The following is a 27996-nucleotide window of genomic DNA, read 5'->3' as shown; positions in this document are numbered from 1 at the left end:
ACTTTCCTTCTTTTATAGGTATCATTCTGGTTTCTGTTCCCGAGAGCTGGCTGCTTGTGTGTCCCCCACCACTAGCTAGACCAAGCAACACTCTGCAAGCTCCTGCTTTATATGATTAGTGTGTGGCCATTGGCAACTCAAGGGTGGGCCATTTTGATAATTGTTTCCATCCATGCACCTGGAAGCTTTGGAACCATCTACCCTGCCATGTCTTTCCTAACAACTGTCAGTTGACACATTTCAAAAGACAGGTATTTCACTTTCTCCATAATTCGTAAATACTTTCTCTTATCTCTTTTCTTTCCCCTTTCATTAACTTCTCTATATTCCAATTAAGGCCTGGCCCTGATGTGGAATTCTGTCCCTGACTGGAGCCTACAACACAAAAAAGAAATATATATATATATATATATATATATATATATATATATATATATATATATATATATATATATATATATATATATATATATATGTGTGTGTGTGTGTGTGTGTGTGTGTGTGTGTGTGTGTGTGTGTCGGAGGTGGAGGGAACGAGGAGAAGTGGGAGACCAAATTGGAGGTGGAAAAATGGAGTGAAAAAGATTTTGAGTGATCGGAGCCTGAACATGCAAGAGGGTGAAAGGCGGGCAAGGAATAGAGTGAATTGGATCGAAGTGGTATACCGGGGTCGACGTGCCGTCAATGGATTGAATCAGGGCATGTGAGGCGTCTGGGGTAAACCATGGAAAGTTCTGTGGGGCCTGGATGCGGAAAGGGAGCTGTGGTTTCGGGCGTTATTGCATGACAGCTAGAGACTGAGTGTGAACGAATGGGGCCTTTGTTGGCTTTTCCTAGCGCTACCTCGCACACATGAGGGGGGAGGGGGATGTTATTCCATGTGTCGCGAGGTGGCGATGAGAATGAATAAAGGCAGACAGTGTGAATTGTGTCCATGTGTATATATGTAGGTGTCTGTGTGTGTATATATGTGTGTACATTGAGATGTATGGGTATGTATATTTGCGTGTGTGGACGTGTATGTATATACATGTGTATGGGGGTGGGTTGGGCTATTTCTTTCGTCTGTTTCCTTGCGCTACCTAGCAAACGCGGGAGACAACGACAAAGCAAAATAAATAAATATATATATATATATATATATATATATATATATATATATATATATATATATATATATATATATATATATATATATATATATATATATATATATATATATATTCCCATGAGTCCACAGGGAAAATGAAACACGATAAGTTCCCAAGTGCACTTTCTCGTAATTAGATTGTAACAAGATTATCTGTCGTGGACAATCACTTGTTTGCCAAATGGCGTCCCAGCTAATCTCTTCGTTGTATGTCAGCTGACTGTTATACTTCTTTTTTATGTCTCCCCTGATGATGTGACTATTACACGAAAGTGCAATTGGGAACTTATCGTGTTTCTTTTTCCCCATGGACTCATAGGAATATACTTCATCACGCGCAAAATTGTGATCCTTTCCAATATATATATATATTTTTTCTTTTTTTTTAACTTTGTCGCTGTCTCCCGCGTCTGCGAGGTAGCGCAAGGAAACAGACGAAAGAAATGGCCCAACCCACCCCCATACACATGTATATATACACACATCCACACACGCAAATATACATACCTATACATCTCAATGTACACATATATATACACACACAGACACATACATATATACCCATGCACACAATTCACACTGTCTGCCTTTATTCATTCCCATCGCCACCTCGCCACACATGGAATACCATCCCCCTCCCCCCTCATGTGTGCGGGGTAGCGCTAGGAAAAGACAACAAAGGCCTCATTCGTTCACACTCAGTCTCTAGCTGTCATGCAATAATGCCCGAAACCACAGCTCCCTTTCCACATCCAGGCCCCACACAACGTTCCATGGTTTACCCCGGACGCTTCACATGCCCTGATTCAATCCACTGACAGCACGTCAACCCCGGTATACCACATCGATCCAATTCACTCTATTCCTTGCCCGCCTTTCACCCTCCTGCATGTTCAGGCCCCGATCACTTAAAATCTTTTTCACTCCATCTTTCCACCTCCACTTTGGTCTCCCTCTTCTCCTCGTTCCCTCCACCTCCGACACATATATCCTCTTGGTCAATCTTTCCTCACTCATTCTCTCCATGTGCCCAAACCATTTCAAAACACCTTCTTCTGCTCTCTCAACCACGCTCTTTTTATTTCCACACATTTCTCTTACCCTTACATTACTTACTCGATCAAACCACCTCACACCACACATTGTCCTCAAACATCTCATTTCCAGCACATCCACCCTCCTGCGCACAACTCTATCAATAGCCTACGCTTCGCAACCATACAACATTGTTGGAAACACTATTCCTTCAAACATACCCATTTTTGCTTTGCAAGATAATGTTCTCGACTTCCACACATTCTTCAAGGCTCCCAGGATTTTCGCCGCCTCCCCCACCCTATGATTTACTTCCGCTTCCATGGTTCCATTCGCTGCCAGATACACTCCCAGATATCTAAAACACTTTACTTCCTACAGTTTTTCTCCATTCAAACTTACCTCCCAATTGACTTGACCCTCAACCATACTGTACCTAATAACCTTGCACTTATTCACATTTACTCTTAACTTTCTTCTTTCACACACTTTACCAAACTCAGCCACCAGCTTCTGCAGTTTCTCACATGAATCAGCCACCAGCGCTGTATCATCAGCGAACAACAACTGACTCACTTCCCAAGCTCTCTCATCCACAACAGACTTCATACTTGCCCCTCTTTCCAAAACTCTTGCATTCACCTCCCTAACAACCCCATCCATAAACAAATTAAACAACCATGGAGACATCACACACCCCTGCCGCAAACCTACATTCACTGAGAACCAATCACTTTCCTCTCTTCCTACACGTACACATGCCTTACACCCTCGATAAAAACTTTTCACTGCTTCTAACAACTTGCCACCCACACCATATATTCTTAATACCTTCCACAGAGCATCTCTATCAACTCTATCATATGCCTTCTCCAGATCCATAAATGCTACATACAAATCCATTTGCTTTTCTAAGTATTTCTTACATACATTCTTCAAAGCAAACACCTGATCCACACATCCTCTACCACTTCTGAAACCACACTGCTCTTCCCCAATCTGATGCTCTGTACATGCTTTCACCCTCTCAATCAATACCCTCCCATATAATTTACCAGGAATACTCAACAAACTTATACCTCTGTAATTTGAGCACTCACTCTTATCCCCTTTGCCTTTGTACAATGGCACTATGCACGCATTCCGCCAATCCTCAGGCACCTCACCATGAGTCATACATACATTAAATAATCTTACCAACTAGTCAACAATACAGTCACCCCCTATTTTAATAAATTCCACTGCTATACCATCCAAACCTGCTGCCTTGCCGGCTTTCATCTTCCGCAAAGCTTTTACTAACTCTTCTCTGTTTACCAAATCATTTTCCCCAACCCTCTCACTTTGCACACCACCTCGACCAAGACACCCTATATCTGCCACTCTATCATCAAACACATTCAACAAACCTTCAAAATACTCACTCCATCTCCTTCTCACATCACCACTACTTGTTATCACCTCCCCATTAGCGCCCTTCACTGAAGTTCCCATTTGCTCCCTTGTCTTACGCACTTTATTCACCTCCTTCCAGAACATCTTTTTATTCTCCCTAAAATTTAATGATACTCTCTCACCCCAACTCTCATTTGCCCTCTTTTTCACCTCTTGCACCTTTCTCTTGACCTCCTGTCTCTTTCTTTAATACATCTCCCACTCAATTTCATTTTTTCCCTGCAAAAATCGTCCAAATGCCTCTCTCTTCTCTTTCACTAATAATCTTACTTCTTCATCCCACCACTCACTACCCTTTCTAATCAACCCACCTCCGACGCTTCTCATGCCACAAGCATCTTTTGCGCAATCCATCACTGATTCCCTAAATACATCCCATTCCCCCCCCCCCCCCCCACTCCCCTTACTTCCATTGTTCTCACCTTTTTCCATTCTGTACTTAGTCTCTCCTAGTAATTCCTCACACAAGTCTCCTTCCCAAGCTCACTTACTCTCACCACCCTCTTCACCCCAACATTCACTCTTCTTTTCTGAAAACCCATACAAATCTTCACCTTAGCCTCCACAAGATAATGGTCAGACATCCCTTCAGTTGCACCTCTCAGCACATTTACATCCAAAAGTCTCTCTTTCGCGCGCCTGTCAATTAACACGTAATCCAATAACGCTCTCTGGCCATCTCTCCTACTTACATACGTATACTTATGTATATCTCGCTTTTTAAACCAGGTATTCCCAATCACCAGTCCTTTTTCAGCACATAAATCTACAAGCTCTTCACCATTTCCATTTACAACAATGAACACCCCATGTATACCAATTATTCCCTCAACTGCCACATTACTCACCTTTGCATTCAAATCACCCATCACTATAACGCGATCTTGTGCATCAAAACCACTAACACACTCATTCAGCTGCTCCCAAAACACTTGCCTCTCATGATCTTTCTTCTCATGCCCAGGTGCATATGCACCAATAATCACCCATCTCTCTCCATCAACTTTCAGTTTTACCCATATTAATCGAGAATTTACTTTCTTACATTCTATCACATACTCCCACAACTCCTGTTTCAGGAGTACTGCTACTCCTTCCCTTGCTCTTGTCCTCTCACTAACCCCTGACTTTACTCCCAAGACATTCCCAAACCACTCTTCCCCTTTACCCTTGAGCTTCGTTTCACTTAGAGCCAAAACATCCAGGTTCCATTCCTTAAACATACTACCTATCTCTCCTTTTTTCACATCTTGGTTACATCCACACACACACACACACACACACACACACACATATATATATATATATATATATATATATATATATATATATATATATATATATATATATATATATATATATATATATATGTGTGTGTGTGTGTGTGTGTGTGTGTGTGTGTGTGTGTGTGTGTGTGTCTGTGTGTGTATATATATGTGTACATTGAGATGTATGGGTATGTATATTTGCGTGTGTGGACGTGTATGTATATACATGTGTATGGGGGTGAGTTGGGCCATTTCTTTCGTCTGTTTCCTTGCGCTACCTCGCAAACGCGGGAGACAGCGAGAAAGCAAAATAAATATAAATAAATAAATAAATATATATATATATATATATATATATATATATATATATATATATATATATATATATATATATATATATATATATATATATATATATGTGTGTGTGTGTGTGTGTGTGTGTGTGTGTGTGTGTTTTAGAAACAGATTAACTGGATGGCAGGAGCTGCCGGCGGGCCCGACCATGATTAGAACACCATTCTTCTCTCGTATTACTGAACAAAAGTTTTGATTGTTGTCGACGATTCTACGCTCTGAAATCTGCTTTCGCCTTATTCATGGTCATCGACCACACACACACACACACACACACACACACACACACACACACACACGAACTAATGGACGACCAAAGACCAGTTGGGGTCAGGGCAAGTCGGTGTCCCACAATACTTGATCTGGACCAGCCAGTGTCCTACATATTACGAGATACGGACCAGCCAGTGTCCCATCATTCGTCATGCACGCAAGCAACAACTGTTGAAACGCAGGCATACAATACCATGGACGGTGATAAACGAAAACAAAAGCTGTGACGTTTGTGGTGGCGTATGTGTCCTCATTTTTTTCTTATGTATCAGGAAGCCACAACATGAGTGAGATGGGATCATCTGGCTGATACGGTTTGGTTGTTGGAGGGATGTGGCGGAGGCTTGACGTTGTAGGCTGACGTGCTACGACTGCTGGTCGTGTGAGGGTGTACGTAGAAGGCACAGGGTCACCCGGTGTAAATGGAAAAGGGCACAGCTTGTGGAGTTATGCGCTGAAAAGGGATTGGTGACGGGCATTACCTGGTTCAGAAAAATATGTGCGTACATAAGCATACGTGGGTTAATGGGGTTGAAGGTTCGTGGTTACTTGTTGGATTGTGCGCGAAGTAGATTGACGGATATGCTAAGAAGAGGTTGCTGGATGTGAATGTGCTCAGAGGAGTAGCAGAGCTTAGGAAACAGGTTGTGTTGGAGTGGCATTGTGAGAGCAAATGAGACACGGAATAAGAATGTATCTTGGGAAGTAATGTTTACATGTACATCTAAAGTGTGAGATGTGCAAGTTGGGACGTGAGCTATCCGGATAAGAAAGAATCATAAGGATGAGGAGGTTGAATTACTAGTGCAAGAGAAAAGAGAGGTGCATGGACGGTATGTGCAGGGAAGCAGTGTAAGTGAATGGAATGTGTACAAGAGTAAGTGGCAGAACAAAAGAAAGTTACATGAGCTGAGAAAACAGGGTAACTGGAAAACAGATGAGGAGGGATCGATAAAGTTCAGGGAGAATTGAAATATTTCAACAGAGCGAGAACAACAGATCAAAAGGCTGTGGGAGTGACCGGAGGAGATGGGAAGGTAGTGACAGGCACAGAACAAGTAAAGGTGAGATGGGGTGAGTATTTTGAAGGACTTACGAATGAATTAGACGATAGGACAGCGGATGTGGTATGTTTGAGAATGAGGTGTCATTCGGAAGAAGAGAGGTAGTGAAAGCCTTGCGTAAGATAAAGTGCGGCAAAGCTGGAAGAGTGAAAGGAATTGCAGTCGAGTTTATCAAAAGATGGAGTGATAGTGTTGTTGACTGGGTCATCAGGTTGTAGTATGACCCAATGTGAGATGCCTTGGGACAATCAGGATGCACGGAAAGACAAGGGGGGATAAACGGATTGCCTCACTGATAGAAGTATGAGTCTGTTGAGTGTACCCGGTAAGGAGTAATGTAGATTTACGAGAGAGGTATAGGATCCGCAGACCAGGTGTTTGCTTTGAGTATGTGAGAAATACGTAGGGAAAAAAGCATAATTATAAGTGTTATTTATGGATCCTTAGAAAGCGTATAGTAGGACTGACAGAGAAGCCTGCTGAAAGGCGCTACGAATACATGGAACATGGAAAGGTGAGGCGCAGATGACTTTTCACTAAGACAGTGAGGGAGGGGAGGAAAGTGAGTGGTTCTAGGCGAAAGTGGGTCTACGTCAAGGATGGGTGATGTCACCGTGGTTGGCATGGAGAGAGAGAGAGAGAGAGAGAGAGAGAGAGAGAGAGAGAGAGAGAGAGAGAGAGAGAGAGAGATGCTGCACAACGACACAGACAAGCATACACACACATGCTCTCAGGCACACGCACCCATACCGACAATTCAAACGCACACACACACATACACACACACCCCTGTCACCTTACCAGCACTATCTTATCGGTTATTTTCAGCTGGGGGGGAAGACCAAGCCCGCCGCGTTGTGAGACACGTGATCTGGCCAGCAGTGTGGCGCGAACACCTGGTGCGTTGATCGCGGTCATACGGGGCGTTTGCATGCGGTGGGTACGTGTATTGCAGCAAGTGGCTCTTTCTACTGCACACTTGGCTACTTATCTCTCTGGCTCCCTGTCTGTTTCTTTATGATTATCCGTCCTTTCTTTCTACACTTTAAGATAGCTGAAGTTTACAGAGCTGTGGCGCTAAATGATCTTCACATTTAAATTTCTTAGTGTCTCGATGAGAGAGCAACATGGCCGACCCATGCCATAACATGATTGGTCTAAATCAATCACGTGACATCAGGATGGCATCTGATTGGCCCGATCACTATGTTTATCTCTTTATTCTAGATATCATCTTGTGGCAAGAGGACGCTCAGTTTATTTACTTAACTGAAAATGATTAAAGACAGATTTCTGAAAATGTTTCCAGAAGTTTGAAGATAATCTTATTCCTCTGAAAACCAAAGTCCTAACGTTGAAATACAAGCATGGTGCTTTGAAAACCATTCAACACAGAAAATTGATATTGTTGCGTGTGATTAAAGTCATACTTGAGATCAAGGGGCTACCTAATCATAATGTTTTTAAGCGTCATTGTAACACTCAAACATAAGTATACTAACATTTATAGCTATACTTATAGTTACATCTTTCAGTTACTAACACTTATAGCTATACTTATATATAGTTGTATCTTTCAGTTACTAACACTTATAAATATACTTATATATAGTTGTATCTTTCAGTTACAATAACACATGGTTATGATTGAGTTATCATTATAGCTATGGTTATAATTATGGCTTTAGTAGTAGTAATAATACTTGTAATTCAGAGAACTCTATTTGCCATGATTTCTTCGGGAATCTAATTTGCATGTTGCAGGTATTTCCTTTCTCCTATCTGTAGAGGATGGACATGTAGCTTATCTGGCTCGATATCTTAAAAGTAATGCTAGAGGATTAGAAACCTTGTGTGTTCAAGTGTTTCATACGGGGGAGATAACACGTTATAACACACACACACACACACACACACACACACACACACACATACACACACACACACACACACACACACACACACACACACACACACACACACACATACACACACACACACACACACACACATACACACATACACACACACAAACACACATACACACACACACACATACACACACACACACACACATACACACACACACACACACACACACACACACACACACACACACACACACATACACACACACACACACACATATATATATATATATATATATATATATACATATATATATGGTTTCAGAAGTGGTAGAGGATGTGTGGATCAGGTGTTTGCTTTGAAGAATGTATGTGAGAAATACTTAGAAAAGCAAATGGATTTGGATGTAGCATTTATGGATCTGGAGAAGGCATATGATAGAGTTGATAGAGATGCTCTGTGGAAGGTATTAAGAATATATGGTGTGGGAGGAAAGTTGTCAGAAGCAGTGAAAAGTTTTTATCGAGGATGTAAGGCATGTGTACGTGTAGGAAGAGAGGAAAGTGATTGGTTCTCAGTGAATGTAGGTTTGCGACAGGGGTGTGTGATGTCTCCATGGTTGTTTAATTTGTTTATGGATGGGGTTGTTAGGGAGGTAAATGCAAGAGTTTTGGAAAGAGGGGCAAGTATGAAGTCTGTTGGGGATGAGAGAGCTTGGGAAGTGAGTCAGTTGTTGTTCGCTGATGATACAGCGCTGGTGGCTGATTCATGTGAGAAACTGCAGAAGCTGGTGACTGAGTTTGGTAAAGTGTGTGGAAGAAGAAAGTTAAGAGTAAATGTGAATAAGAGCAAGGTTATTAGGTACAGTAGGGTTGAGGGTCAAGTCAATTGGGAGGTGAGTTTGAATGGAGAAAAACTGGAGGAAGTGAAGTGTTTTAGATATCTGGGAGTGGATCTGGCAGCGGATGGAACCATGGAAGCGGAAGTGGATCATACAGTGGGGGAGGGGGTGAAAATTCTGGGGGCCTTGAAGAATGTGTGGAAGTCGAGAACATTATCTCGGAAAGCAAAAATGGGTATGTTTGAAGGAATAGTGGTTCCAACAATGTTGTATGGTTGCGAGGCGTGGGCTATGGATAGAGTTGTGCGCAGGAGGATGGATGTGCTGGAAATGAGATGTTTGAGGACAATGTGTGGTGTGAGGTCGTTTGATCGAGTGAGTAACGTAAGGGTAAGAGAGATGTGTGGAAATAAAAAGAGCGTGGTTGAGAGAGCAGAAGAGGGTGTTTTGAAGTGGTTTGGGCACATGGAGAGAATGAGTGAGGAAAGATTGACCAAGAGGATATATGTGTCGGAGGTGGAGGGAACGAGGAGAAGAGGGAGACCAAATTGGAGGTGGAAAGATGGAGTGAAAAAGATTTTGTGTGATCGGGGCCTGAACATGCAGGAGGGTGAAAGGAGGGCAAGGAATAGAGTGAATTGGAGCGATGTGGTATACCGGGGTTGACGTGCTGTCAGTGGATTGAATCAAGGCATGTGATGCGTCTGGGGTAAACCATGGAAAGCTGTGTAGGTATGTATATTTGCGTGTGTGGACGTATGTATATACATGTGTATGGGGGGGTTGGGCCATTTCTTTCGTCTGTTTCCTTGCGCTACCTCGCAAACGCGGGAGACAGCGACAAAGTATAATAAAAAAAAAAAAAAATATATATATATATATATATATATATATATATATATATATATATATATATATATATGGATATAGTTGTGCGGAGGAGGGTGGATGTGCTGGAAATGAGATGTCTGAGGACAATATGTGGTGTGAGGCGGTTTGATCGAGTAAGTAATGTAAGGGAAAGAGAGATGTGTGGAAATAAAAAGAGTGTGGTTGAGAGAGCAGAGGGTGTTTTGAAATGGTTTGGTCATATGGAGAGAATGAGTGAGGAAAGATTGACCAAGAGGATATATGTGTCGGAGGTGGAGGGAACGAGGAGAAGTGGGAGACCAAATTGGAGGTGGAAAGATGGAGTGAAAAAGATTTTGTGTGATCGGGGCCTGAACATGCAGGAGGGTGAAAGGAGGGCAAGGAATAGAGTAAATTGGATCGATGTGGTATACCGGGGTTGACGTGCTGTCAGTGGATTGAATCAGGGAATGTGAAGCGTCTGGGGTAAACCATGGAAAGCTGTTTAGGTATGTATATTTGCGTGTGTGGACGTATGTATATACATGTGTATGGGGGTGGGTTGGGCCATTTCTTTCGTCTGTTTCCTTGCGCTACCTCGCAAACGCGGGAGACAGCGAAAAAAAATATATATATACATATATATATATATATATATATATATATATATATATATATATATATATATATATATATACATGCGACACATGTACGATCAGTAATATGTGTAACACATGTGACCATATGTGAAAATACCACGACCACTAGTAAGTGTGATAACATAAGACCATCATATTCACATGTGATGCATCTGCGACCAATGGTATGTATGATAAATGTACGACCACCACTGGCATATGCGACACATGTCATTCACTGACGTATATACAGAGGAACAACTTATGTACGACCACTGTCGTATATACAGAGGAACGATTCATGTACGACCACCGACGTATATACAGAGGAACGACTCATGTACGACCACTGACGTATATACAGAGGAACGACTCATGTACGACCACTGACGTATATACAGAGGAACGACTCATGTACGACCACTGACGTATATACAGAGGAACGACTCATGTACGACCACTGACATATATACAGAGGAACGACTCATGTAGACCACTGACATATATACAGAGGAACGACTCATGTAGACCACTGACATATATACAGAGGAACGACTCATGTAGACCACTGACATATATACAGAGGAACGACTCATGTAGACCACTGACATATATACAGAGAACGACTCATGTACGACCACTGACGTATATACAGAGGAACGACTCATGTACGACCACTGACGTATATACAGAGGAACGACTCATGTACGACCACTGACATATATACAGAGGAACGACTCATGTAGACCACTGACATATATACAGAGAAACGACTCATGTACGACCACTGACATATATACAGAGGAACGACTCATGTAGACCACTGACATATATACAGAGAAACGACTCATGTAGACCACTGACATATATACAGAGGAACGACTCATGTACGACCACTGACATATATACAGAGGAACGACTCATGTACGACCACTGACGTATATACAGAGGAACGACTCATGTACGACCACTGACGTATATACAGAGGAACGACTCATGTAGACCACTGACATATATACAGAGGAACGACTCATGTACGACCACTGACGTATATACAGAGGAACGACTCATGTACGACCACTGACGTATATACAGAGGAACGACTCATGTACGACCACTGACGTATATACAGAGGAACGACTCATGTACGACCACTGACGTATATACAGAGGAACGACTCATGTACGACCACTGACGTATATACAGAGGAACGACTCATGTACGACCACTGACGTATATACAGAGGAACGACTCATGTACGACCACTGACATATATACAGAGAAACGACTCATGTAGACCACTGACATATATACAGAGGAACGACTCATGTACGACCACTGACATATATACAGAGGAACGACTCATGTACGACCACTGACGTATATACAGAGGAACGACTCATGTACGACCACTGACGTATATACAGAGGAACGACTCATGTAGACCACTGACATATATACAGAGGAACGACTCATGTACGACCACTGACGTATATACAGAGGAACGACTCATGTACGACCACTGACGTATATACAGAGGAACGACTCATGTACGACCACTGACGTATATACAGAGGAACAACTCATGTACGACCACTGACGTATATACAGAGGAACGACTCATGTACGACCACTGACGTATATACAGAGGAACGACTGATGTACGACCACTGACGTATATACAGAGGAACGACTCATGTACGACCACTGACGTATATACAGAGGAACGAATCATGTACGACCACTGACGTATATACAGAGGAACGACTGAAGTCACATCATTTCTGAACTAGGAAAATCAAAGAGGCACACTTGTGTGTCATTACAGCTTTTACTAGGTTTGTCACTTCACCTCAGAGACAAGGGTATTCGTAAATCAGTCAATCATTTACAGTAACTCAAAGTTTCATTAACAGCAAATTCATTTGATAAGCAAAAATAGACTCTCATTAACACAAACAAATCATTAAGAACTCGATATGGCTAAATTCTAATAAGAATCATGATCACCTTGATTAAATGAATATATATATATATATATATATATATATATATATATATATATATATATATATATATATATATATATATATATATATATATATATATATCCCTGGGGATAGGGGAGAAAGAATACTTCCCACGTATTCCCTGCGTGTCGTAGAAGGCGACTAAAAGGGAAGGGAGCGGGGGGCTGGAAATCCTCCCCTCTCAGTTTTTTTTTTTTTTTTTTTTTTTTTTTTTTTTTTTTCAAAAGAAGGAACAGAGAAGGGGGCCAGGTGAGGATGTTCCCTCAAAGGTCCAGTCCTCTGTTCTTAACGCTACCTTGCTAACGCGGGAAATGGCGAATAGTATAAAAAAAAAAAATATATATATATATATATATATATATATATATATATATATATATATATATATATATACATATATATATATATATATATATATATATATATATATATATGGGAGAAAGAATACTTCCCACGTATTCCCTGCGTTTCGTAGAAGGCGACTAATATGAGAGGGAGCGGGTGGCTGGAACTCCTCCCCTCTCGTTTTTAATTTTACAAAAGAAGGAACAGAGAAGGGAGCCAAGTGAGGATATTTCCTCTAAAGCTCAGTCCTGCTTTTAACGCTACCTCGCTAACGCGGGAAATGTTGAATATGTATGGAAAAAAAAAGAATATATGTATATATATATATATATATATATATATATATATATATAGTCATCTGTTGTTGGTGCTTCAAGCGTTGTCAAACCCGTAGGCCAGTGAGGTCCACTTTTCTTCACTGTAAATCTTTGTTTTGCTTGAATGTCTCATGTGTTCAGACAGTCCGGCGAGCGAGGCTGAAAACGTGAAGAGTCGTTGAGGTATATGGCCGGCGACACAGGGCCTTAAAGACTGCTGGACCCTCTTGCTGGAAAGCTAGCAAACCATTCCAAGAGAAGAGGTTTGAACGTGGAGTTGTGAACTAAAGAGCCGAAACGGAGAGACTGAAGATAAGGAGAGACTGACTGAAGGTGGAAGAGGAGTGCAGAGGACCGACGTGGAACCCTCTACTACGTGATCGAACATTTAGATCCAAGCTGAGAATCTGTTGGACTTTCCATGGGTTCAGGGTGAACATCAGGAGCTACTGGGCCTTCCAGCGGCAAGTCAATGGTCCTTCCAGTCGTCGAGGTTTATCTTAGGGATGCAGGACGAGGAGCAGGACATCTTCGGGTTGAAGGCGCTCTCCAGCTGGAGGGGCCAGCGTAGGATGGTCTTCACCTCCGGGAAGGTATCACAGATGATCCTGGCCAAGGACACTCCGTGCACCATCCGCAGCTGGTCTGAGGGAAGAGACGTGATCAGAGTGCACAAAAATTAGTCTGGTGCGGCGTTGGTGTTGATCAGGGACAACCGCTGAGTTTGGAAATCTTAAAGATGGAACACTTCATTGATCAGGGGATAAGGTGTAGCTGTGTTGATGTGGGAGAAGTGGGGTATAAATGTGTGCTTTGAAGGTGTATGTGGGTGTGTGTGGACTGCCATACACAGCCTGAACGAAGGTGAACATGGAAATAAGTTGGGAAAAAGAGAAGTCGAAAATATAGCCCTTTGTCGGGTCTCAGGCAAGAAAAATGGCCAGAGGGTCTGGCACAAAATCTTTCGTCTCTAGCCACCATCCTCTGACTTTCCTCCCTTGCCTTGATCAAGTGCGTCCAGAATTCTTCTTGTTAGTACATCTATTTAATAGAGTTGTCCATCTCCGAAGTCGTTTTCCTCCTGTCACTGATGGTTCCTAATGGAACTGTTCTGTCCCTTAGCCTCCAGCTGAGTCTTTACCAGTGGCCTTGCCTTCGAGCATTTTATATTCAAAATTCCCAACTAGGCTTCGCATTTACCCTGAACATTCGTTGATCATATTCTCAACTGCACCACACTCGAGTGGTCGCTTAGAGGCGGCAGTCGTCACTAGGGGCATTCAGTTTGTCTTTAGGGGTGAGGGGGTGGTCGTCACTGGGTGATACCCAGCAAGAGTGCGGGGTGAGTGGTCGTCGGTGGGAACACCACTGATCAGTAGGGAAGATTGGTCGTCATCAGGAACACTCAGCAAGACTGTGGGGATATGGGTCGTTAGCGGGGACACTGGTGATCTGTGAGGAGAATGGTCGTCGTCAGGAACACTCAGCAAAATTGTGGGGAGAAAAGTCGTCTTTGGGAACATTACTCAGCTGTAGGGAGAAGTCGTCGTCAACCGAGACATTGGCCTGGTCTCTGGAGAGCCTATGGTCCTCGGGAAGTAAGGTCATTAACAGGGTAAGTCAGGTACTCTTGTAGGAGAGAGACAAGTCGTCAGTAGGGAGATACTCAACTGATCTTGGAGGAGACAAGTCGTCAGTAGGGAGATACTCAACTGATCTTGGAGGAGACAAGTCGTCAGTAGGGAGATACTCAACTGATCTTGGAGGAGAGAGACCAGGAGGGAGACAAAGTAATGGACTTGGGAGCGAAAAAGAGACTGATCATTGGTCAGTAAGTCATTTGGTGATGAGGTACACAGACAGACATACGTGTCAGGTCCTGAAGATCTCTCTCTCTCTCTCTCTCTCTCTCTCTCTCTCTCTCTCTCTCTCTCTCTCTCTCTCTCTCTCTCTCTCTCTCTCTCTCTCTCCTCTCTCTCTCTCTCTCTCTCTCTCTCTCTCAAGCTCACTCCACTTTCACCGCACTCTCCCCACTCAAACCATCTCCTCTTTGCCTTAAGCCTACATCACAGACCTTTGTCTCCTGCAAGCAAACATTCCCCCAGTGTGTGCACGTGTGTAGGCACATAACATCAATCACAGAACCTCCGTGCTTCCCACTACTCCCTCGCCTCGCCTCACCTGTCGTGAAAGCTCCCGGGCTGTCTCGGTACTCGTACCAGAAACGGTCCCCGATCTTGAGCCTCAGGAACTGGTCAGCAATGATGCAGGCGAAGGTTGGGCCTACCTGAGCCCCAGGCAAGGGACGCTCCGACAAACCGCCCACGAAGAGATCTATATCAGCTACGTATCTGGGGATGAGGAAATATATTTAGTCTTCTGGTTAGCCCGCAGAGGTTCTAATCCTGGTCACAGCAGTCGACCCAGCAATTCATCCACCCGTAGGGGCTGGGCGAGAAATTGGGTACTTGGGTTGTATATATATATATATATATATATATATATATATATATATATATATATATATATATATATATATATATATATATTTCTATTTATTTAGATTTGTCGCCATCTCCCGTGTTAGCGAGGTAGCGCAAGGAAACAGACGAAAGTAGGCCCAACCCACCGACATACACATGTATATACGTACACGTCCACACACGTAAATATACATACCTATACATCTCAATGTATACATAAATATACACAGATATATATATATATATATATATATATATATATATATATATATATATATATATATATATATATATATATATATATATATATATATATATATATAGATATATATATATATATACATACACGTGTACATAATTCATACTGTCTGCCTTAATTCATTCCCATCGCCACCTCGCCACACATGGAATAGCAACCCCCTTCCCCCTCATGAGTGCGAGGTAGCGCTAGGAAAAGACAACAAAGGCCCCATTCGTTCACACTGAGTCTCTAGCTGTCATGTAATAATGCACTGAAACCACAGCTCCCTTTCCACATCAAGGCCCCACAAAACTTTACATGGTTTACCCCAGACGCTTCACATGCCCTGGTTCAGTCCATTGACAGCACGTCGACCACGGTATACCACATCATTCCAATTCACTCTATTCCTTGCACGCCTTTCACCCTCCTGCATGTTCAGGCCCCGGTCACTCAAAATCATTTTCACTCTATCTTTCCACCTCCAATTTGGTCTCCCACTTCTCGTTCCCTACACCTCTGATACATATATCCTCTTGGTCAATCTTTCCTCACTCATTCTCTCCATGTGACGAACCCATTTCAAAACACCCTCTTCTGCTCTCTCAACCACACTCTTTTTATTACCACACATCTCTCTTATCCTTACATTACTTATTCGATCAAACCACCTCACACCACATATTGTCCTCAAACATCTCATTTCCAGCATATCCATCCTCCTCCGCACAACTCTATCCATAGCCCACGCCTCGCAACCATACAACATTGTTGGAACCACTATTTTTGCCCCCTCCCCCACCCTATGATTTACTTCCGCTTCCATGGTTCCATCCGCTGCCAAATCCACTCCCAGATATCTAAAACACTTCACTTCCTCCAGTTTTTCTCCATTCAAACTCACCTCCCAGTTGACTTGACCCTCAACCCTACTGTACCTAATAACCGTGCTCTTATTCACATTTACTCTTAACTTTCTTCTTTCACACACTTTACCAAACTCAGTCACCAGCTTCTGCAGTTTCTTACTTGAATCAGCCACCAGCGCTGTATCATCAGCAAACAACAACTGACTCACTTCCCAAGCTCTCTCGTCCACAACAGATTGTATACTTGCCCCTCTTTCCAAAACTCTTGCATTCACCTCCCTAACAACCCCATCCATAAACAAATTAAACAACCATGGAGACATCACACACCCCTGCCGCAAACCTACATTCACTGAGAACCAATCACTTTCCGCTCTTCCTACACGTACACATGCCTTACAGTCCTCGATAAAAACTTTTCACTGCTTTTAACAACTTGCCACCCACACCATATATTCTTAATACCTTCCACAGAGCATCTCTATCAACTCTATCATATGCCTTCTCCAGATCCATAAATGCTACATACAAATCCATTTGCTTTACTAAGTATTTCTCACATACATTCTTCAAGGCAAACACCTGATCCACACATCCTCTACCACTTCTGAAACCACACTGCTCTTCCTCAATCTGATGCTCTGTACATGCCTTCACCCTCTTAATCAATGCCCTCCCATATAATTTACCAGGAATACTCAACAGACTTATACCTCTGTAATTTGAGCACCCACTATTATCCCCTTTGCCTTTGTACAATGGCACTATGCAAGCATTCCGCCAATCCTCAGGCACCTCACCATAAATCATACATACCTTAAATAACCTTACCAACCCGTCAACAATACAGTCACCCTCTTTTTTAATAGATTCCACTGCAATACCATCCAAACCCGCTGCCTTGCCGGCTTTCATCTTCCGCAAAGCTTTTACTACCTCTTCTCTGTTTACCTAATAATTTTCCCTAACCCTCTCACTTTGCACACCACCTCGACCAAAACACCCTATATCTGCCACTCTATCATCAAACACATTCAACAAACCTTCAAAATACTCACTCCATCTCCTTCTCACATCACCACTACTTGTTATCACCTCCCCATTAGCCCCCTTCACTGAAGTTCCCATTTGTTCCCTTGTCTTACGCACTTTATTTACCTCCTTCCAAAACATCTTTTTATCCTCCCTAAAATTTAATGATACTCTCTCACCCCAACTCTCATTTGCCCTCTCTTTCACCTCTTGCACCTCTCTCTTGACCTCTTGCCTCTTTGTTTTATACATCTCCCACTCATTTGCATTATTTCGCTGCAAAAATCGTCCATATGTCTCTCTTTTCTCTTTCACTAATAATCTTACTTCTTCATCCCACCACTCACTACCCTTTCTAATCTGCCCACCTCCCACGCTTTCTAATCATCCCATCTCCTTTGCGCAAGCCATCACTGCTTCCCTAAATACATCCCATTCCTCCCCCACTCCCCTTACCTCCTTTGTTCTCACCTTTTTCCATTCTGTACTCAGTCTTTCCTGGTACTTCCTCAGAGAAGTCTCCTTCCCAAGCTCACTTACTCTCACCACTCTCTTCACCCCAACATTCTCTCTTCTTTTCTGAAAACCTCTACAAATCTTCACCTTCGCCTCCACAAGATAATGATCAGACATACCTTCAGTTACACCTCTCAGCACATTAACATCCAAAAGTTTCTCTTTCGCGTGCCTATCAATTAACACGTAATCCAATAATCTCTGGCCATCTCTCCTACTTACATACGTATACTTATGTATATCTTTCTTTTTAGACCATGTATTCCCAATCACCAGTCCTTTTTCAGCACATAAGTTTACAAGCTCTCCACCATTTCCATTTACAACACTGAACACCCCATGTATACCAATTATTCCCTCAACTGCCACATTACTCACCTTTGCATTCAAATCACCAATCACTATAACCCGGTCTCGTGCATCAAAACCACTAACACACTCATTCAGCTGCTCCCAAAACACTTGCCTCTCATGATCTTTCTTCTCATGCCCAGGTGCATATGCACCAATAATCACCCATCCCTCTCCATCAACTTTCAGTTCTACCCATATCAATCTAGAGTTTACTTTCTTACACTCTATCACATACTCCCACCACTCCTGTTTCAGGAGTAGTGCTACTCCTTCCCTTGCTCTTGTCCTCTGACTAACCCCTGACTTTACTCCCAAGACATTCCCAAACCACTCTTACCCTTTACCCTTGAGCTTTGTTTCACTCAGAGCCAAAACATCCAGGTTCCTTTCCTCAAACATACTATCTATCTCTCCTTTTTTCTCATCTTGGTTACATCCACACACATTTAGACATCCCAATCTGAGCCTTCGAGGAGGATGAGCACTCCCCGCGTGACTCCTTCTTCTGTTTCCCCTTTTAGAAAGTTAAAATACAAGGAGGGGAGGGTTTCTAGCCCCCGCTCCCGTCCCCTTTAGTCTCCTTCTACGACACGTGAGGAATGCGTGGGAAGTATTCTTTCTACCCTGTCCCCGGGGATAGGGGAGAAAGTGGTCACAGTGGTGCGTGTGATCTAATATATGTATAAAACCACAGGAAAATGAAACACGATATGTTAATTCTCCTGTGGTTATATATATATATATATATATAGAGAGAGAGAGAGAGAGAGAGAGAGAGAGAGAGAGAGAGAGAGAGAGAGAGAGAGAGAGAGAGAGAGAGAGAGAGAGAGAGAGAGAGATAGAGAGAGAGAGAGAGAGAGAGAGAGAGAGAGAGAGAGAGAGAGAGAGAGAGAGAGAGAGAGAAGGGGGCCAGGTAAGGGTATTCCCTCAAAGGCCCAGTCCTCTGTTCTTAACGCTACCTCGCTATCGCGGGAAATGGCGAATAGTATGAAAAAAAAAATTATATGGGAGGGTATTGATTGAGAGGGTGAAGGCATGTACAGAGCATCAGATTGGGGAAGAGCAGTGTGGTTTCAGAAGTGGTAGAGGATGTGTGGATCAGGTGTTTGCTTTGAAGAATGTATGTGAGAAATACTTAGAAAAGCAAATGGATTTGTATGTAGCATTTATGGATCTGGAGAAGGCATATGACAGAGTTGATAGAGATGCTCTGTGGAAGGTATTAAGAATATATGGTGTGGGAGGCAAGTTGTTAGAAGCAGTGAAAAGTTTTTATCGAGGATGTAAGGCATGTGTACGTGTAGGAAGAGAGGAAAGTGATTTGGTTCTCAGTGAATGTAGGTTTGCGGCAGGGGTGTGTGATGTCTCCATGGTTGTTTAATTTGTTTATGGATGGGGTTGTTAGGGAGGTGAATGCAAGAGTTTTGGAAAGAGGGGCAAGTATGAAGTCTGTTGGGGATGAGGGAGCTTGGGAAGTGAGTCAGTTGTTGTTCGCTGATGATACATCGCTGGTGGCTGATTCATGTGAGAAACTGCAGAAGCTGGTGACTGAGTTTGGTAAAGTGTGTGAAAGAAGAAAGTTAAGAGTAAATGTGAATAAGAGCAAGGCTATTAGGTACAGTAGGGTTGAGGGTCAAGTCAATTGGGAGGTGAGTTTGAATGGAGAAAAACTGGAGGAAGTGAAGTGTTTTAGATATCTGGGAGTGGATCTGGCAGCGGATGGAACCATGGAAGCGGAAGTGGATCATACAGTGGGGGAGGGGGCGAAAATTTTGGGAGCCTTGAAGAATGTGTGGAAGTCGAGAACATTATCTCGGAAAGCAAAAATGGGTATGTTTGAAGGAATAGTGGTTCCAACAATGTTGTATGGTTGCGAGGCGTGGGCTATGGATAGAGTTGTGCGCAGGAGGATGGATGTGCTGGAAATGAGATGTTTGAGGACAATGTGTGGTGTGAGGTGGTTTGATCGAGTAAGTAACGTAAGGGTAAGAGAGATGTGTGGAAATAAAAAGAGCGTGGTTGAGAGAGCAGAAGAGGGTGTTTTGAAATGGTTTGGGCACATGGAGAGAATGCGTGAGGAAAGATTGACCAAGAGGATATATGTGTCGGAGGTGGAGGGAACGAGGAGAAGAGGGAGACCAAATTGGAGGTGGAAAGATGGAGTGAAAAAGATTTTGTGTGATCGGGGCCTGAACATGCAGGAGGGTGAAAGGAGGGCAAGGAATAGAGTGAATTGGAGCGATGTGGTATACCGGGGTTGACGTGCTGTCAGTGGATTGAATCAAGGCATGTGAAGCGTCTGGGGTAAACCATGGAAAGCTGTGTAGGTATGTATATTTGCGTGTGTGGACGTATGTATATACATGTGTATAGGGGTGGGTTGGGCCATTTCTTTCGTCTGTTTCCTTGCGCTACCTCGCAAACGCGGGAGACAGCGACAAAGCAAAAAAAAAAAAAAATATATATATATATATATATATATATATATATATATATATATATATATATATATATATATATATATATATATATATATATACTTGATCACCTTTTCCCGCGTTAGCGAGGAAGCGCCAGGAAACAGACGAAGAAAGAGATATCTTAGATTCTAAAATACAGTGCTTGTAATGTCGCTCTCCAGTATAAAAGCACCGTCAGTAAGACCTTAATAGATAATAGGCCAAATCATGTAACGATTGGGAGTGTTTACGCTGTCAAATGCAAGGCATGTAATTATATTCATGTAGGCCAGGAAAGCAAGGCTGTGACGGAGAAGTGTTATTGGCACCGTCATTCAGTACTCAGGGATGACCACAAAAATGCGATCGCTGAATATTGTCGTGAAAATAATCACCTCCATAGATCTTGAAAATCCCGTTATATTATACCCCTCTGCTGATTAGGCCACACGTAACGTCACTGAATCTGTCTTAATTGCTAATATTAAGAACTCTAATTTGTCCCCAGGCAAAATTAAGCCCATCCTAGCATTAACCAGATCATTATGAGGAATTGCAAAAACACGAAAACAGAAAAAAAAATGTTGTTTAAGACACACCCAGCTACCCAGGTCAACCCCCGCCACGTGGCCCCACCTTAATCACTCTCCCTTACAACGGTTACGGTCAGACAAAGCGGACAGTGCTTGGTCTGTAAAGATTGGTGTTGGACGGCGGGAGTCAAGTGTGATGCCCGGATTTAAATAACTTTGTTAAGGATTGACACTTGTTTAGGTGGATTGTCACCACGAAACATGTCTTGCCACATGTACAGAAAAATTACATGTTAAATGAAATTGTATGAACTCCTACTGAAGTGTGATACATATATAGCGTTAACGGATCCTATCATTTTCCATTTCCAGAAAAAAAAACTATATTTTTAGCACACTTTCTAAATCATACAAGCACATGCTATACGCTCACCCCAGCATCAGAGCAAAATATCAGTGCAAAATTCCTGTCCCGTAACCCAAGAACGCTAGAGATCCTGTCAACTCTGCCAATTACTACCATTTATTTCTATTTGCCTTATTTGCATACACGTACGTGTTACCGGACCTCCGAGTGCAGGAGAGTCTACATGGCGTACGGAAGGTCACTGGGACCCCAGTCTAATCAAAAAAGCTTCACACTCCAAAGGAGTCTACATTTCCCTGCTGCAGGAAGTAAGCGCAGCGTTGTTGGACAGCAGGATTCTTCCGGAAAGGCCCTGGGTCGACGCCATGATTGCATCACAGATATTGGTCAGCCTGGGGAAGATTATAAGATAAAACAAATACAGTTAAGAATCTATGATTTCTGTCGGGGAGATCAAGGAGGTAGCCAAGCTGCCTTTCTCTAAGGAACCTCACCTGTAAAGCCCCTGCAGGAGTGCTATAGTCTCGGCTCTCATGTCCTTCTTCAGGTCACTGAAGACGGTCACTTCGGATAAACCACAAGCCTGCCTAACGCTCACGTAGTTGCTCAAGCCGTGGTCACGGCCACGCTGGATATTGAGGGCAATCAGGTCTAGTCCATACTGCCTCGCATTCCGGAACAATTTCCCCGATATCTGGGGGTAGGAAAGGGTTAGGCAGAGACTGGTGATGGGTGGTTTGTTAAGTTCCCCGATATCTAGGGGTAGGAAAGGGTTAGGCAGAGACTGGTGATGGGTGGTTTGTTCTCTCTCTCTCTCTCTCTCTCTCTCTCTCTCTCTCTCTCTCTCTCTCTCTCTCTCTCTCTCTCTCTCTCTCTCTCTCTCTCTCTCTCTCTCTCAAGTTTAGTCTTGACCATCACTTGTCACTCTCCGACATGGAATAAATTATTTAATCAGTTATCATAACTCAGTGGTATATCATGCTACTTTCTCAGCCACTGATCTCTCCCTGGCCTGGCTGTGGTAACATACCATCATTGATTAACCCACCTCATCTGCTGTGAGAGAGTAAGTAAGAATTATAGTATCATTCTACAACATTAGTAATAATATACACATGGTAAGTCGAGAGGCTGGAGCTCAAGTTTATCCTTACTATTGTCTTTATAATGAAAATTGAAGGGATGCATGTTGTTGGTGATGGAATGTTCGACATGTTCATGTTCATTCTGAGTTTTAAATTTCCTATAAAAATGTCCTCCAGACTTATTAATCCTGCAAGGTATTTCTTTTCTACCCGTTTTCCGTCCAGCGTGTTGCCAGAGGGAGTGGAGGGGAGGGGGGGAGCCTTAGTTTTGCCATCCTTTTTTTTCTACTGCTTTTAAGTGTACTGCATTTTTCCTATCCTTTCTTTCCAAGTAGTGTTAAGGCCAGACCAGACCACCTCACTTCGACACTGAGCCCAGCAGGACGAAGAACCAACAAAAGACATTCAAACAGCGACAGACCACTGGGTCATTTCGAGCATGATTGGTGAAGGCAGTGGAAAAGATCAGTAACTTATCATCAATGTGAACAAAATATAAAAAAAAGATTACACAAGTTTCAAGGACAAAATCCTGCACACACACACACACACACACACACACACACACACACACACACACACACAGACACACACACACACACACACACACACACACACACACACACCTGAGAGGAATGAGGTACCATGAAGGTAACTGCGAGAGATTAGAGTACCATCAGGACCCCAGGTCAGGTGAGGTACTGTCCGTCATTTCACTTGCCTGATCCGTAAAGGAGAACTCGACTTCTCCTGCATGATGCTTCATGCCTCCTCTCAGCAGCCTGTAGTTCGTCCCGGGATAGTACATGTCGAACGGATTGAAGAAAGTAGTGCTCAGCTCCGTGGCCTTGGTGTTGCCGTTCACCTCCACGTTAAAGATGTTCGTCTGCGGCGGAAACACAAGATCTCATCAAAATGTCGGCCCTCGCCAGGGTGTTGCTAGCAGCCTCTAGCTTGAGGTCTTACTAGAGCGGTTGTTATTCCTAGATGTTTCAGTTACTAGTTTCTAGTGGGTCTGGTGTGACTGGTACTAGAGGCCCTTGCTTCGTGTGAGGGGTCGTTAACTGACAGCAGGAGCTGAGCTCATCCAGCTCGTACCTCACGACTCAGCTCTGTTCTTGTGTGCTGACGAAGGTCATGTGTACCATGGAGGATTCGGGTGTGAGTCAGGTTTGTGGCGTGAGGGCTGTGTGCATGGCTAGTGTATTGTAATGTTTGGATCAGGACATGTGTGTGTGTGTGAGTATGTGTGTGTGTGTGTGTGTGTGTGTGTGTGTGTGTGTGTGTGTGTGTGTGTGTGTGTGTGTGTGTGTGTGTGTGTGTGTGTGTGTGTGTGTGTCTATACGTCTCTCAATCCATTAGGGTTTAGTTGCAGGTTACCACTGTTATTATCATTATCATTATTATCATTATTATTATCATTATCGTAATTTTATTATTATTATCATTATCATATCATTATTATCATTATTATCATTACTATTATCATCATTATTATTATTATTATTATTATTATTATTATTATTATTATTATTATCTTTATTTTTTTTCTTTTTTTCCGCTGTCTCCCGCGTTTGCGAGGTAGCGCAAGGAAACAGACGAAAGAAATGGCCCAACCCACCCCCATACACATGTATATACATACGTCCACACACGCAAATACACATGCCTACACAGCTTTCCATGGTTTACCCCAGACGCTTCACATGCCTTGATTCAATCCACTGACAGCACGTCAACCCCGGTATACCACATCGCTCCAATTCACTCTATTCCTTGCCCTCCTTTCACCCTCCTGCATGTTCAGGCCCCGATCACACAAAATCTTTTTCACTCCATCTTTCCACCTCCAATTTGGTCTCCCTCTTCTCCTCGTTCCCTCCACCTCCGACACATATATTCTCTTGGTCAATCTTTCCTCACTCATTCTCTCTATGTGCCCGAACCATTTCAAAACACCCTCTTCTGCTCTCTCAACCACGCTCTTTTTATTTCCACACATCTCTCTTACCCTTACGTTACTTACTCGATCAAACCACCTCACACCACACATTGTCCTCAAACATCTCATTTCCAGCACATCCATCCTCCTGCGCACAACCCTATCCATAGCCCACGCCTCGCAACCATACAACATTGTTGGAACCACTATTCCTTTAAACATACCCATTTTTGCTTTCCGAGATAATGTTCTCGACTTCCACACATTCTTCAAGGCTCCCAGAATTTTCGCCCCCTCCCCCACCCTATGATCCACTTCCGCTTCCATGGTTCCGTCCGCTGCCAGATCCACTCCCAGATATCTAAAACACTTCACTTCCTCCAGTTTTTCTCCATTCAAACTCACCTCCCAATTGACTTGACCCTCAACCCTACTGTACCTAATAGCCTTGCTCTTATTCACATTTACTCTTAACTTTCTTCTTTCACACACTTTACCAAACTCAGTCACCAGCTTCTGCAGTTTCTCACATGAATCAGCCACCAGCGATGTATCATCAGCGAACAACAACTGACTCACTTCCCAAGCTCTCTCATCCCCAACAGACTTCATACTTGCCCCTCTTTCCAAAACTCTTGCATTCACCTCCCTAACAACCCCATCCATAAACAAATTAAACAACCATGGAGACATCACACACCCCTGCCGCAAACCTACATTCACTGAGAACCAATCACTTTCCTCTCTTCCTACACGTACACATGCCTTACATCCTCGATAAAAACTTTTCACTGCTTCTAACAACTTGCCTCCCACACCATATATTCTTAATACCTTCCACAGAGCATCTCTATCAACTCTATCATATGCCTTCTCCAGATCCATAAATGCTACATACAAATCCATTTGCTTTTCTAAGTATTTCTCACATACATTCTTCAAAGCAAACACCTGATCCACACATCCTCTACCACTTCTGAAACCACACTGCTCTTCCCCAATCTGATGCTCTGTACATGCCTTCACCCTCTCAATCAATATCCTCCCATATAATTTACCAGGAATACTCAACAAACTTATACCTCTGTATATATATATATATATATATATATATATATATATATATATATATATATATATATATATATATATATATATATATGTCAAACAAACACGATAAGTTCCCAAGTGCACTTTCGTGTAATAATTACATGGTCAGGGGAGACACAAGAGTGAGATAGAAAATGTGGAAAATGTAGAAAAGGTGGAGCTAAGAAGAAGTTTACGCCATACTCACGCATTCAAACGAACACATCCCACCATTTCCACCCTCCTCAACAGCTTCCACGATCACCATGCACCTCCAGCCACCCACCACATCCTAGGAACCCACACTTCCACTTCATCGCAACCGCTCCAGGCCGCCAGCCGCACCCACACCAACACCCATCAGCCAACATAGGTGGCTACACTTACCGTCACCATACTATGGCCGAAGCGGAAGGCGGCGGTGGCAAACTCACTGCTGATAGCTGGGTGAACATTTGGGTTGTAGTTGGTGGTGTGCGCTCCGTCCTTCTGTGGGGCCAGCCCAAGGCCCGTCATCAGCGCCGTCCCTAGTGATGAACGAGAGGAAACATGTCATCTTACACCAGTTCCCTCCATTGTCCCAAGTGTTCTCATTTCGGTTGGTTCATCCCACGTTTTCTTCTTACTGCGGTTCATTCCCCTGGCAGGATTAACATCCATGAAACGCTATCTTATTCATGATTAAAGAAAATCATGTCCAGAGCTTGTATGAGATGATTAATCGGACTGAAATGAAAAGATTCACATTTTCATCACATCCATAAACGTTATACAGATACATACTGGATGTATTTCTATAACAGGGCAACACACAAGAGGTTCCATTTGTCCCGCTAAGAAGCTGGGTTATATGTCGGGGTGAGGCGGGTCGATCACAACAGCGGGGCGAGAGTTTATCAGCGCCGCCGTGGAAAATGTTCAATATCAGACCGCCTGAATCAAGACGTGGCCCGACACAATGAGAGGATCCACATTGGCTCAAATCTGAAGAATATCACGAGTAATGAAGTTGGTGGATGTCGTCTGTCGGTGGTGAGAGATGGAGGCACGTAAGATGTGTGGCACAACTGAAGATTTAGGTGTCCTATGAGGTACAAGAGAGAGGGTTAGCAAACGTAAATAATATGGTACAATCTGTGTGTTAGACATGCGTACAGTCGAAGGATCATATTTGTATGGTACAATCTGGGTGTTGGACACGTGTGGTACACTCGAAGGACTGTAAGAGTCGTATGGTACAACAAAGGTGTTTAACGAATGTGGTACAATCGGGGTGTTCAACGAATGTGACACAGCCGAAGGCCACAGACGTATACAATGTCCTGAGATGGTACAGATTTTCACCTGAGCCCAAACCTACCCAATCAACAATGATGGCCGGTGACAGAAAGTCCACTCACCCGCACTCGTGATACTGGTCATGAACAACGGAAAAAGCAATGGAACAACGGCCACCGGGATGAGACGATGAGAACGATGTACATTTATATTGCCACGAGGACAAAATCCAGACAGGCACACATTAAGACATACAGACA

At 43.1% G+C, this 27996-nt stretch overlaps 1 protein-coding gene across 1 annotated transcript in view; it reads right to left on the bottom strand.

Moving 5' to 3' along the window:
* Nucleotides 1-12631: 12631 nt before the first annotated feature.
* The window catches only part of LOC139763344 (salivary peroxidase/catechol oxidase-like), a 41926-nt gene continuing 26561 nt past the window's right edge, over nucleotides 12632-27996 (bottom strand). The window contains exons 11-15 of the mRNA XM_071689366.1: nucleotides 26846-26985; nucleotides 24149-24313; nucleotides 22837-23036; nucleotides 15670-15839; nucleotides 12632-14133 (exon numbers count right to left, since the gene is read on the bottom strand). Coding sequence (XP_071545467.1) covers nucleotides 13958-14133; nucleotides 15670-15839; nucleotides 22837-23036; nucleotides 24149-24313; nucleotides 26846-26985 — 851 coding nt within the window. The 3' untranslated portion in view covers nucleotides 12632-13957. The remainder of the gene's footprint in view (nucleotides 14134-15669; nucleotides 15840-22836; nucleotides 23037-24148; nucleotides 24314-26845; nucleotides 26986-27996) is intronic.

Source organism: Panulirus ornatus, chromosome 46, assembly GCF_036320965.1.
Source record: "Panulirus ornatus isolate Po-2019 chromosome 46, ASM3632096v1, whole genome shotgun sequence".
NCBI lineage: Eukaryota > Metazoa > Arthropoda > Malacostraca > Decapoda > Palinuridae > Panulirus > Panulirus ornatus.
Note: the sequence above shows the minus strand (reverse complement) of the source record. Positions and strands in the feature narration are given on the sequence as shown.